We start from the raw sequence: 14,422 nt of genomic DNA, 5'->3' as shown, positions 1-14,422 counted from the left end.
TGTGTGAGGGGCACTTCATGTCATCCCTTTGATGATCCATGATTTATTGTTACAGTATATGTTATATGTCCCTGAATAATGTTTGAATGGTGATGTTTGGAAATATCCTTGAATAATGTTTGATGTTTTTTTTATCTGTGATGTACCTTTGTACCAAGGGACTGCATATGCAAAATAGCCTAAGGCTAACTCTGGTGCAATGCATCAACTGTTTACATTTATGTTTTTAATTGCACACGGTCCCTCTCAAATAAAATTGAAGTAAATAAGTAAGCCGCGCGTTCCCAACAAGCTGCCAGTTTCCGCTTGAAGCCTGAATTATGGTTCTGCGTTAAATCGACGCAGGGCCTTCGCCGTTGGGTACGGCGTAGGGCAGGGGCGAAAATCCCGGGGGGGACAGGGGGGACAAGTCCCCCCCATTAGTAAAGCTGTCCCACCCTAGAATAATTTGAGACAGAATTAATAATTTTGGAACAATGCAGTAGTATTTAGTAGTGATGCACCAAAATGAAAATTTGTGGCCGAAACCGAAATCGAAAATAATAATAAACAGTAAAATCTCATTACACTTAAAACAAGAGTCATCACCAGAAAAATAACTTATTTGAAAATTTTCACCTGTTTCAAGTAAATTTTCACTTGAAATAATAAAAAAAAGATTTATCTTATAAGCAAAACAATCTTGTTCCACTGGCAGATTTTTCTACTTATTTTAAGTGAAAATCTACTTGAAACAAGTGAAAATTGTTGTTTTTTTTCAGTGATGAGTCTTGTTTTAAGTGTAATGAGATTTTTTTTAACTAAAAATGAGACATTTTAACTAGAAATAAGACAAATATTCTTGTTAAGATTTTGGGTTTTTGCAGTGTATTATGTCAGATGTGCTGTATTATTGCCACCTTCCACCTAATACCATTGTTTTGTATTACCCTAAGAAAGGTCTTCTGCCTGTTTGCGAGATAGAGTTGAAAATGTCAAAATGCTGTATTAAAGGAAGGCTAAAACTTTTATTCCTTGTCCCCCCCTGGATTTATTCTCTAAAATGTTACTGTTTATTGTCCCCCCCAACTAAGAAACGGGATTTTCGCCCCTGGCGTAGAGTACGCCGTAGGCTCTGCGTTGGTGTAACGCGGAACCATAAATCAGCCTTGAGGCTGCAGTGCGTGCGCAGTCCTGCCCTGACTCACTCATCACCATGGCAACCGCCGTTCACGGCGAGTCCCAGCCAGCATCCCTGAGAGCCGACCCGTCCACAGGCGAGCGGAGATCCCAGAAACCACAGTAAGTTTTCCTCCCTCCCTCTGCAGCAGGGCCGCGGGGGTGCAGTGCTGCTAATATCTGGGTGGGATTGCGGACGGAAGTCGGTAACACTGCGGAATAAGAGTGATTTAGAGGCATGTAATGATTTAATGCGGGTATCTTCTATTGTGCTTTTTCATCCGGTCCGGTGCATGAATGGACACATCAAACCATGTTGACTGTTTTATGGGACGATGTTTCTGCAATGGGTTAAGTTATGTTTTAGAAGTCACCCAAAATCTTTAATCATAAGGGACTCGAATTAAATGCAGATTTTATTGACCTTTTGGTGGGCATTGATGAAGTGTGCAATTAAATCTCATCCCGTAGAAGATGTAGAGCGTTGCGTGATATTGAAGATTAATAAGTAAAAACGAGCCAAAATAATTCTAACTCAGAGCAATAAATGTGTAAAAAAAATGTGTTTCATCAGCTTCAAAGAAAAAGCGTCAGCTTTCTGATTATTGGCTTCCCAGCCTGCGTGTCTTGTTGCAGCAGTTTTAGTGCAGCGGTTCAGATATGCATGACCGGTGAACCTCGAAGAACTTGACTGAAGATGTACTGCCCTCACCTATTCACAGCACGGCACGGCACGGCATGCATTCTCTCCCCTTCAATGTCCCTTTCACGCGAGAAAGGAAGCAATGATGTGAAAAATATTATTTTCAGAACAGGGGCTGTGCCCAGTGGCGTCAATTCAGTGGAAGCTAAGGTATGGCAAGGTTACGAGTCACAGAACTTAACTAGAGTATCAATCAACACGTCCAGCAAATACTCATCACAGAAGTCTGCTATGTAGCTAATCTGTGTGGTCAAGAAAATTGGAACTTTTTCAAATGCAGTCTTGCTCACTGCAAAAACTCAAAATCTTACCAGGAATATTTGTCTTATTTCTAGTTAAAATGTCTCATTTTTAGTCATTTTTAGTCTCATTACACTTAAAACAAGAGCCATCGCCAGAAAAATAACTTATTTGACCATTTTCACCTGTTTCAAGTAAATTTTCAATTGAAATAAGTAGAAAAATCTGCCAGTGGGACAAGATTTATCTTCTCATTACAAGCAAAAAAAAATTTATTTTAAGTGAAAATCTACTTGAAACAGGTGAAAATTGTTGTTTTTTGAGTTTTTGGGTCTTGTCTTAAATGTAATGAGATTTTTTTTACTAAAAATTAGACATTTTAACTAGAAATAAGACAAATATTCTTGTTAAGATTTTGAGTTTTTGCAGTGTATAATAACTAGTGAAATCGATCATGTTGTTCTTATTTGCATTTGTAGTTATCCTATATGTATTAAGTAATAGAATAATCAATACAAATAGACAGAGTAATTCCATACATGTATTTAAAAAACAAACATTTACATTTTCCCTTGAAGCCAAGCTGTGGCGGTTGCCATACCTTGCCATACCCAATTGACGCCCCTGGGCTGTGCCGCAAAAGGATGACGTTTGCAGCTCTTTCATTTGCTCAACTTGTTTCCAGTCAAAGTGAGGAAACGCGGGGTATTTTGACGGCAGCTCTCAGCTCATTCAAGATGATTCATTACCAACACTTATCTCCAAGTGTGGGGAGGAAAAAATGGTGGTCAGCACAGATGACCACTTTAACCACCCCCTCATTAAGAACTATTTGTCTTGGGTTATATAATTTTCTTTTCTTTTTTTGGTAAATAAATATAAAAATGTTCAGAATTCATTTTGGCTTCTAAAAGAATGAAATGAGGACACGCTGCAGAGTTGAAAACATAGAATATTTAATAATATAATTCATTCTTTCCAAATCGCTTCCTTCTCTATAAGATTGTTTGTGCTCTCTATAATAAGAATAATAAACCCTATGCACCAGGGATATCTCCAGCAATATAAAGCGTGTCTCTTTGCCTCCTGGTGTGTGTTAACATTGTGATTCATCCGCATCAGTTGGCCAGTGGGGTCCACAGTTGGGGGAGATGGTGTTGTGTTGCACTATATGAATGACATAAGAGGCTCATCAACTGTACCCTCAACAATTAGATAGTTATTTGATGGAGGAAAGAAAACTGAATCACTATCATTGGGGAGAAACACCGAGCGCTCTACATTTGTTAGCTCTGAGCATTGAAGAAAATAAACTAAAGGAGGAGATGGGTCTGAGAACATGACATGAGTCACTCACAATGAAACATGTATACTCTAGGGTGTTGAACTGAGTAAACAAGCTGTGTTATATAAATATGTCTTAGAGTTACATGACCATAATTACAAAAGCCTCATTGAATCATTTAGCAGCAGTTATTAAAGGAATAGCTTGTAATATGAGTAACTCGTTTCTTGTTGAACGTTTGGTGAGAAAATGAGTCTGCTGTCATACACATACTACCAAACATGCAGCTGGGTCCAGCAGCAGAGACCTTGCTATCTTCCTGAGTTACCATGTTCCACTCTGTCCCTGCTTATCAACCCTTACTGACGGCATCCCATCCACTGGGTGACCTTTGGGCATATTTTTTCCAGAGAATTGGTCTACTATTTCATTATTTCAGGGGCCCTTTTCACATGTAGGGTGGCAAGGGAGGTGGTGTTGAAGGTCCTTTATCAAACAAAAAAAAAACAGTCAAATTTCTTCCTGCTGTTACACAAATCATTTGTATGCTTTGTATGTGTGATTCATTGGCTAGCTCTAGCTGCGTAGCTGCAAATTGACTGGCTGAAGCATGCGTTAAAATGTGCAAACTGAAGAAGTGGAGCATCTTGTGAGTGAAGCATTAGACTCAGCAGTAGAGAACTAGACATGCAAAGTAAGTTGGCGCACTTATTTTTTTCATATTTACAGTACATACTGTAACACAATTAAATATCGCTCATCGTCAAAAATCCTGCACTATGGTTCAGCAGTGTGGCGCTGTTGTGGAGAGGATCGTCAGGCAGCGTGCACACAGCAGCTCTGCCAAAGAACTGCACTTTCTGTGTGAAACTGGTGCTGGACTTAAAGAACTCAACCGAAGATTGGATGACCAGGAAGGGAGGAGTGAAATAGTTATAATGATACAAATAATAATAATAATAATAATGATGCCTGTAATACATTGGTATATGCAGAAAATGGATATGAACATACAAGAATTCAGTTTATCTCATTAAGTGAGATTTTACTAGTTTTGCACGTTCTTTTACAGTTCTAATCATGTATTTGTATTATGTATGTCTTCACAGAAGTACATTTTGAACTCATTAGGTGGTACAGTAGTAATCTTGGCATCGCCATTTGGCGCACAGTAAGGAGTATAAACATCCATGACATGATAGCCCAGTTCAGTCTGAGGGCTTACAAAAACATAGCTGCTTTTCATAGCGTTGTCAGAACTATTATGCTAGCCATGCTAGATTCAAGTCACATTCATTTGACTTGTAACTTCTTTCAACTTTCACTTCACTGGCCTGCCAAAAAAATTTCAAACTTTGAAAGCAGCAGATGTGGCGGACCTTATTGGGCTGACACTTAATTTTGCACACAGAAAAAGGTGACGAATTGAAATATTTCTTCTACTTGTCTTTCATCATAAATACAATGCCCAAGGTTCATGTTAACAGAATATTTTTTGCCATTGGGGGATTTATTTAAATTGAAATGGAAAATATCTGAAGGCCATTCATCATTTTGACAAATTATGAACTGGGTTGTTTCTCAGTTAAATTCAGTGTTCAGCCAAGCAATCTTTTCTTTTCTTTTCTTTTGTGGCTTCAAAAATATAGCAGATTATGCTATCGGTACCAATATATCAAAACATGTTTTTTCAAACCTTTCAGGCCAGTTGAGAGTCCGAAGAAGTTTTTATGATTATTTATTATTATTATTATTATTATTATTATTATTATTATTATTATTATTAGTAGTAGTAGTAGTAGTAGTAGTAGTAGTAGTAGTAGTAGTAGTAGTAGTAGTAGTAGTAGTAGTAGTAGTAGTAGTATGTTTCAATTGTTTCTTGCCTTACTGGCCTTGGAATAAAACGTATAATGTAATTAAGTTTGCAGATTCATTCATTAATGACTAAAAAAGGAAACACACATTTTCAGATGTGACACAAAGATTGGTAATGGGACATCATGAGGTTTGTTCGTGGTAAATGTTGGGGGAAGTCTGGGCCCTCTCCATAGAAACCCATTGTAAAAACATTCATGAAACTCAAACTGGGCTGAGTTCAATGTAAATACTCCAAAGTCTTGGGGCTTGTTTAAAGGTTTAATGACGTCTCAAGCTTAAAATGAAGGGTCTCAATAGATCACAGTCGGTGACCAATAGGTGACCATTCACACCACGAGTAAAAGTTATTTTCTTCTTCTTTTTATCGTCGTCGTCGTCGTCGTCGTCATCAATTATTGGTTTAACATTATGCTCCCAAAAAATAAATTTTTTAAATTTCTGCTTTATCTAAACTTCAATTTCCAAGTGTGCAGTGTTGTGTATATCCGCATGCTAATGAGTTTATCACAAAAAAATATCTTACTTTACTGCAGTTATATTTGTTCATAGTTACTTTTTTGTTTATTGTATCAAATGGTGTTAAAAACAGTGCAGCCAGGCATAAAGATTGAAATATTAGCATCACTTTTTTTTTTTATTGTGATAGAAGAAAATGTCAAGGAGTCCCCTGAAGGGCACACTAAATTTGCACTAGGTGCACTAAATTTGATGAAAATCCAGTAGTTGAGGATTGTCAAAGTCATCAGGATTCATTAAAACTCTGTACAGTACATATATACAGTATATAATACTACCAAGAGTAGTACATATATATATATATATATATATATATATATATATATATATATATATATATATATATATATATATATATATATATATATATATATATATATATATATATATATATTAACTCTTGTTAGTTAGTAATTGAATTATTCAATTCTGGACCAAAGTAGAAGAAATATTTCTGTCTCAAGCCATATTAAAAGCACAGCCAAAATCTGAAGTCCAGCAGCAACAGTAATGCTTTTTCTTTCTTCTTTAGTTGTGCCTCATATAACTGTGGTCTGCCTTGTCTATACAGATTCCCCTCTTATCTTTCCTACCTTCTTTCATGTCTCACCAGGATTTTCTGGCTACTGACAAACACACAGTCTGTATCAGTCTGACCTGAGCTTGCTGCCCCTGATTCTACCATACATTCAGGCATTTTCAAGGCAGCTGAGCAGCGATGGTGAAGCTGGGCAGTAATCTGTCTGATAAGGCGGAGAAGCAACCCTCTGTAGATGATGGCTTTGATAACATCCCCCTCATCACACCCCTGGAGGTCAACCAACTACAGCAGCCACTCACAGACAGAGTAAGTATGTCTGTTTTTGCCTACAGCATTATACTTCCAGGTTGGTCACAGCATACACACAGTTTACAGTATTAAAGACATCTTCAAATGATTATGATTCACTGCAGAACGTATATATAACATATGTTTTTTTCATTAATGATACATTTAGCAACAAAGGATGTTTCCTTGCTGTTGGTGAAGCATTTACAAAATACTTTACAGTACCAAAATGTCCCTTTACAGGACCAAAATCAAACTTATTGTCCTTACGAAATACTTGTTACTTTTAGAGACTCAAACCAGAGTTTGTGAATGCCTGAATAATTGAAGGTCACTGAGTCTAGTGCTGAACACCGAAGACATAATAACCATAACAGATAGTTAGAAATGCTGAGCCGTTTCTGAGAAAGTCCCAGTGACGGTGCGTTGTCTTTGCTGCAGGTCATTGTGAAGACGTCAACACAGTATCAGCTGCAGCAGCAGAAGAAGAACAGGCTGTATGCTCCCAATGTTAAGAAGCTGAGTATCAATTTCTACAGTGATGTCTCAGATAAAGCCAAGGTACGGTATCACATCATATTTTAGGAACAAATAAGGAAATTCTCACATTTAGGATAAATGACCACCTCCAAATGTGGTTAGAGTGATAGAGGTGTCCACCTGTGATTAGTTCAGACAGGATGGATGTTAATACCACATCTAAATAATCTCTTGGAATACATTTAGTTGAACTCTGTGTTGGTGTATCTGCTCAGATTACAGGTCTGATCCTCATAACTTTGGCCTTCTTGACCAGTCTGCTCCTTCTGCTCATGTACAAAGCCCTGTGGTACGACCAGCTTACCTGTCCAGAGGGTTTTATCCTGCAGGTGAGAAGTGAACACACACACACACACACACACACACACACACACTAGGGCTGTTCGATTTTGCCCAAAAATAAAATCTCAAATTTTTTCTCTCAAAATCCGATTTTCGATTACGATTATTTTGTGAATTGACAAAAAAGGCAAAGAAATGATTTCAAATATGCTGTTTTTTTACTGAACATTTGCCCCATTGGGCTTTAAGTGCAAACTTTGCTCTTATTAAACCAAAAATGAATGAATAAAGTGCAAAACTCTGTAAAATAAGTTGAAAAAAAGTTTTAAAAAATATAATAAAATATAAAGTTTTATCTCTGAAAAAAAAATCAGCAAATCAGCACTTGCAAACATACAGTAAGTTATATTTCCAATTAAATAAAACAAGACATTTTCTAATTAAACTAAACTGGGTCTTTGCATGCTAAATAATAATGCAACCCATGAAGGAGGTAGAGGTGTGTAATGTCAGTCATTACATTTGCTATTCACATTTGCAAGTTTTTTGCAAGGAACACGAGCCGGTCTACCGCATCTGGCTTGAGGGATGCCCGGTGGCATGTTACAACGCCCCCTCCTACACTAAAGAGCCTCTCCCATGGGGCACTTGTCGCAGGTATTGAGAGGTATTTCCATCAATCATTAATATGGTATCAATCATTAATATGTGTGCAGACAAGGTAAAAAAAAAAAAAAAAAAGAAAAAAAGAAAAAATGTAAAGAAAAAAGTGAAAAATCGATTTTACGAGTTTCACGTTTTAACATCGTTCTAATTACATAATCGCGATTACGATTTAAAATCGATTAATCGAACAGCCCTAACACACACACACACACACACACACACACACACACACACACACACACACACACACACACACACACACACACACACACACACACACACACACACACACACACACACACACATAATAATATGTAATTATGTGACTGAGAGGCAAACAGACACAATAAATATGTGAATTGATGTGCTATCTGAACCCCCTGGAGCGCACCAGAAGGACCTAACAAGTCTCAAACTTTATTAACTTATCACTGGTGTAGAGGGGAACTTGCTCTGTACATAATGGGGCTCATGCGGTGCCTTGTTTCCCGTCACACCCTCACAGCAGTAACTTCAGGGGGATTCCTTGAAAACTGGTGCTTGAAACCCAAACTGATTATCTCCCAGCGACACCTCGGAGGCATCATTGCACTGAGCCAGCACTGCCATACGTGTTGGTTGAAGATCCCGTCTCGTAGAAGACAACCAGAGGGTGGGAAAGAAAGAAAAAGAGGGGGATGGAAAAGGAGTGCCAGATCTTGCTTTCTGTTCAGGCAGAGATCGGGATGCCGGCCTGTGAATCAGAGGGGTCTTTAATTAGAACTCAGCGTGACTAAACTGTGATTAAAGGCTTAACAGTGAGGGGGTAAGCAAGGGAGGGGAGCGGCGGAGGAGGAAAGGGCCTTCTGGCAATACTTTTGAAGTTTTTTCAGGTTACAGTTTAAGCCTTTTCTTCCTTTCAATATGTTTTGTCAGAGACATGAAAAGAGGATGGAGTATGGCACTTGTTTTTTCTGGGCTTTTGAGAGTGATAACATGCATCATCCCACATGAAACTTCACCCAATTCAACAAAAAGTGAATTTGAGTTTATCTGATCTTGTTTTACAGAAGAAAAAAAAACAACTACAAACTTTTGCAGGTATTAGTCAAGAACATAGTCACTCCCACATTGACATTTACTCTCACTTGCTCCTATAGCAAGTTACGGGCCTTGAAATCTTCAAGGTTTGAAGATAGATAGACTTCCTGGCAGTCATGATTGTGGTTTGCTGTTTTGTTTTTAGATGCTGGATTATCTCCTGCAGTGTATTTTATTTATCAAATGTATCAGCTTTTCTTGCTCTTCGTCATAATTTAACAGTAAATCATAGGTCAAGTTTGAAATATAAGTTTACTTGAGCTATGACTTACACTTAGCAGACGAATGTAGTGCAAGTTCCTGTACATGTTTTGAGGATGGACTAAGAAGAACTGAACTTTTTTAAGAGTTCTATTAAAGCCTCTTTCTCCTCTAATGCTGCACAGCGTCATGTTGCAAATGAGTGTGCCTGGAAGGAGCTGAAACGTAGCTTATGTTGTTGGTCATTAATGTTACTTTACTTTCATCCTCATCAAATCTGTCCAAGCATCCTTATTTCAAGTGTGGCTACGGGAACGGCATCTGAAATGAGTTGTGCCAGAGCGGAAACATGGACTAGGAGAGCTCTGCTGGGACCCAGAGTCACTCGGCTGGCTCAGATTTATTGCAGTCAGGTGTCATGGGATGATTGAGTGATCTGCTGTGGCTCAAGACTCCTTCAGCTGGTCCACGCTGGAGGAACTGTTGAGCTGCCTGCACACGTTTACAACAAGAGTTCCCATTTCAGATGTTGCTTCAGTGGTGAATTTACTTTGTAGAAATGACTGCTGACCCTCTCTTAGCACAAGCTACCTGTTTGAACTAAACTTCAGATTTCACCTGTCAGCTGTCATGGATGTGAAATCTGACTATGGAGACCAAAACCGTTTTTTTGAACGAAGCTCTAAATATATTTATTTATGCTACAAACATGGCGATTAATGGAGATTGAGTTGTTTTTTTTTTGGTGTCACACCCTAGTGGTTATTTGAGAAGCTGCAACTTCTTTTCCTCCTGCATTGGACAGAGCCCAGAAGGCCAGATGTCGTCCCTTGGTTTTACTGTAATCCACAGCATGTGACTGTGGCTGTATGTTGCTTACATTTCTAAAGTTATAAGTCATTTTTGCTGAACTGTCAAGAGAGCTGCCACATTACTTCACATCTCAGCAAGTATAACGTGAACTAGATCAAACCGAAAAAAAAACCAACAACTGTACAGCAAATTATTCTACTATAACTTTGAAAGTTTTGAAACTTTCCCCACTCGCTTTGGAATATGGTGTCAGCATGGAACTGAAGAAAAAAAAAAGATGGAAGAAAAATAATTTTCAGCAGTCTGTACTAAACTGCTACCCAGTAACGGATGAGCGGAAGAAAATGGATGGATGGATGTACTAACCTGCACATAAAGTTGGAACAAAGCATTTCTTACCTTTTTTCATAAAATTATTGTAACCCCCCCCCAAAAAAACAAATGAGGAATAAAAAAACAAGGTTTCTAAGAACAAAATTATTACAACTTTATTGGCAACAGTATATTTTCACTTGGATATATGAGTTTAAATGATTTTCCAAAAACATGATTACATTTTTTACTACATTCCAACCTTTTGGGGAAATGGGCTTGTATTGATTTAATATTAAAGCAGCACAACGTAACTTTCAGCTTTTCTGAGTTTGGCGGCATCTTTTGGACAAAAGCGGTAGTGTTTTATCAGAAAGAACACTACGTTTCCCATGAGCACCAGCGCTTACTGCCGGAAAACTCCTGTCCCGTCACGTGCATTTGTTTTGAGAGAAGACGGGACGCTTTTCTGTTTCACCAAGTGAACAGACGGAACGCAAAAAAAAAGATGTTAAACTGCTGGAAAGGAACCGGAATTTACCGGGATACCTTAAACAAGGAAGCCAGGGAGCGGTATATGGAGAAAATAATGATTATTAACGGTCTGGATCCATATGAAATCCCTACTAAAGAATGGAGCTCCTCGTCGGAGCTGCACTCTTTATAAGGGATTTACTGCCGCAGTTCTGCAGAACCACTGTCTTACTACTTTGTTTAGGAGTGTTTGGCAGCTGCTTTGGTAAATGTTTGACTCGCCATGTGTTTCAATAAATTAGTATAATAGTACAACATACAGTACATGTTTTGTATTACTCTTACTTTTCTTTTCTTTTTTTTTTGACTGCTATATTATGTTGAAGAGGCTCCGAGGCGTGAGCAATATTTTTTTTTCCTCGTGAGATTATTTTTTTCCTCTGCAGCTACAAATCAAATAGTTAATATTTTTTCCTCAACAAAATGAATCGCACCGCAGAGAGCTGGCCAGCAACTGCGTTTAGCTGGAGAAGTGGGGAATAAAACCCGTTTGAATGATCCGACCCCGGTCTGTGAGTGTTTGTTTGTTTGTGGTTTAATAAACCCGTGTTTTGATCCGACCCCCGTCTGTGTGCGTGTTAGTTTGTTTAATGAGGAACGTTATGTTTGGTCGTTACAGCCGCGATCCAACCGAGCCGACGACTCTTTTACTCTTTTAATTTGTTATCTCAGATAATTGGCCCGCCTCCGTGGTTCTGCCTCCGAGAAAGCGGTGAAAAGTTAAACCATTAGCGATCTTTTCCCCACGTCTGTTGTGTGGAGCTGATGCAGCCACAACGCAGCAACGGGTTACCAGCTTCTGTGGAGCTGCGCTCCACGCCCCGCCCATTTTCGTCTCGACTACGAATCGGGAAGGAGGGGGAAGTGACGTATGCTGTAAAGCAGTCAAAGTCGTAACGATTTGTAGTTTTTTAGTGTGGCAGGGTTCCTACCATGCTCCTCAAAGTTACATAGTGCCAGTGAAGGCGATACAGACCCCTCAGACCATGACAGAGGTGTCATTAAACCTGTTGGAAGTTGATGTACCATCACAATGACTCTGGAAATATGATATTAAGGTGGAAAAGTTACATAGTGTCGCTTTAAGTCATTCTGTTGATATCTTTGGTTCAGTCAAACTATGTACATCCTGTTTTATTTATTTATTTATAATACCTGGCATAATGAAAATAAGTAGATGAATTCAAATCTTTGGATTCTGTAGATCATATATTTTATAGATTACTATCTGGAAGAATGAGATCTGTGTTTACTCGTGGCTTTGAGTCGTTAACGTCAGACCCATAAAAAAAAAATCAGTAAAACTGAAATCGACCAAGCTTCTCTTTTCTTTGTGCCGTAACAGCACAAGCACTGCACCCCTGCAGCTCTGGAGATGTACTACACAGAGGAGCAGCAGGAGCCCGGCATCCACGACAGCACCAACACCGGCCTGTATGCCGCTCTCAGCCACCTCAACCAGGTCAAGAGGCCTGGGCCCGAGCTGCCGTCACCGTGGTTACCAGTCATCAGCGCACTGAAGAAAGCCGAGGAGGCCAAAGAAGGCAGTGAGACAGTGAAAGAGGAGCTGCGGGGAGAAGAATAAAAATGTAGGTGAAAGAGCAGAAATTAAATTTGTTTTTTTTTGTCAGTGTGATTGTGTATTTGACAGTTTTGTTTGCCCCTCCCCCCAAATACCACCAGAGTCCTTGGAATTACTTTCTTATGCAAGCTCTCTAAAACTTCAAAGCTTGGGTGACGAACCCAGATCAGAAATATATGGACATTATTGCGGTTAGTGGTAGGAATGTGCGTGACTTTTACAGTGTTACTGAGTCGTGACTGAAATCTGCCATCTGTATCCCCCGAGTGCCCGCGCTCACACAAACACTGCTCAATGTGCTCGCTCACATACAAGCACATGTGCAGTGTGAGCATAGGCGCGTTCAAGTGCTGCTTGTCAGCTCGCGCTGCATAACATGCACTTGTCTGAGTAAGAAGGTGGTAAAAGAAAAAAAAGAGATGCAGTGAGAAGTCACAGTTAGAGGTGAAGATCACAAGTTTTTTGAGAGTTTCTCCCCATCGGTGCGTCTTGCTATCCTGCTGTTTCTTCACCAGTCTGACAGCAGAATACAAGGAAATATTAAAATATGAATGTTCTCACCCTCTAATTATAGAGATATTTGAATTTTGTTGGTGAAAAGAGATGCCACATCCTTTTATATGAAGACATAGTTAATGTCAGTGAAAAATGCATTTTTAAAGTGACAGAAATTCAGGATTTTCTTCTTTTTCCACTCAATATGCGTTGTTGCTTTTTAGGATTAAATTCTAAACATTATAATGTGAGCTACGTGTTGTACTTTTGGATGTGACTTCATGTATTATCAGACTAAATCTGCATCTGTACAACACTGTATCTTTATGTACATGAGTAACTGTAAACACTAATCAGTTATTTACAGCTTTGTTCTTTTTTTGTTATCAATTATGTGTTCAGTTTACACTGCTTTGTAAATAGGCAGCAAAATCATCATAAGAGTGTCTTCTCATAATCCCTGAATGGATGTACGACGCTGCTGCTCTAATCATGTCATAGATGCTACCAGTGCTTAATGTAAAACCTACAGGCCTTTACCATTTAATGTATTTATTTATCTGTACATTATTTAACATTATGTGACTGAAAGATTGTTTATGTAAAATGTAATTTACCTTGTACCCCTTTCTTTTGTTCTCATTTGTATCCTATACTTTAGAGGAAAACTCTTTATGTAAGCGGGACAAATGTGACATCACATCTAGAAACCACAAGTTTAAGTGCCAAACATTTAAATCTGCCTGATGTCACTGACTGATCAGAAATAAATGGTTGAAGTGTTGCTTTAATGTCTTCACAGGAAGCCCCGCCCCTTTACTCACATCCATCTATCCATTTTCTAAACCCGCTTTATCCTTTGCAGGGTCACGGGGGTCTGCTGGAGCCTATCCCAGCTAGTTTCAGGCGAGGGTACGCCCTGGACATCTCGCCAGTCTATCGCAGGGCCCCCTTTACTCACATAAATGACTGATTTATCAGGACCGATCAAACTCAGTTCACTGACATTCATGCACCGTTTTATTCTGATTGTACACTATTTCAAAATTCACAATTAGAAATGTATTTCTATGATAATGCACGTCTGTGAGATAAGGAAAAAGCACATAAAAAAGTTTATACTCGAGGCCACATTTCATTTTGAAAGAAGATAAACTTTTTAAGACCTGAGTTCTGGTATTGCAAGGCAGGTCTGGCATTTGTATTTGTCACATTCAGTTTTACTGAATGATCTGAAGGGTGTAGTAATTTCATGTAGAGAAACATATGAAATATGATGCATTGTAAGAAGTTGAGTTACCTGGTACG

General features: G+C 38.7%; 1 protein-coding gene across 1 annotated transcript; it reads left to right on the top strand.

Annotated features, from left to right (window-relative positions):
* Positions 1–1,227: 1,227 nt before the first annotated feature.
* Positions 1,228–14,092, top strand: caly (calcyon neuron-specific vesicular protein). Its single transcript, XM_061732171.1, has 5 exons — positions 1,228–1,281; positions 6,394–6,627; positions 7,051–7,170; positions 7,365–7,478; positions 12,383–14,092. Exons 2-5 carry the CDS (start codon positions 6,499–6,501, stop codon positions 12,620–12,622), a joined length of 603 nt encoding a protein of 200 aa, XP_061588155.1. The 5' UTR covers positions 1,228–1,281; positions 6,394–6,498; the 3' UTR covers positions 12,623–14,092.
* The last annotated feature ends 330 nt before the right edge of the window (positions 14,093–14,422 follow it).

Source organism: Cololabis saira, chromosome 1, assembly GCF_033807715.1.
Source record: "Cololabis saira isolate AMF1-May2022 chromosome 1, fColSai1.1, whole genome shotgun sequence".
NCBI lineage: Eukaryota > Metazoa > Chordata > Actinopteri > Beloniformes > Belonidae > Cololabis > Cololabis saira.
The sequence above is the reverse complement of the archived record's forward strand: the minus strand, read 5'-3'. Positions and strand labels throughout refer to the sequence as shown.

Bases quoted from the DNA above. Each gene is read 5' to 3' on its own strand.
- caly (XM_061732171.1), top strand. From the start codon at position 6,499: ATGGTGAAGCTGGGCAGTAATCTGTCTGATAAGGCGGAGAAGCAACCC. The intron at 6,628-7,050 runs GTAAGTATGTCT...TCTTTGCTGCAG, and splicing joins AGCAGCCACTCACAGACAGA to GTCATTGTGAAGACGTCAAC. The intron at 7,479-12,382 runs GTGAGAAGTGAA...GTGCCGTAACAG, and splicing joins CAGAGGGTTTTATCCTGCAG to CACAAGCACTGCACCCCTGC.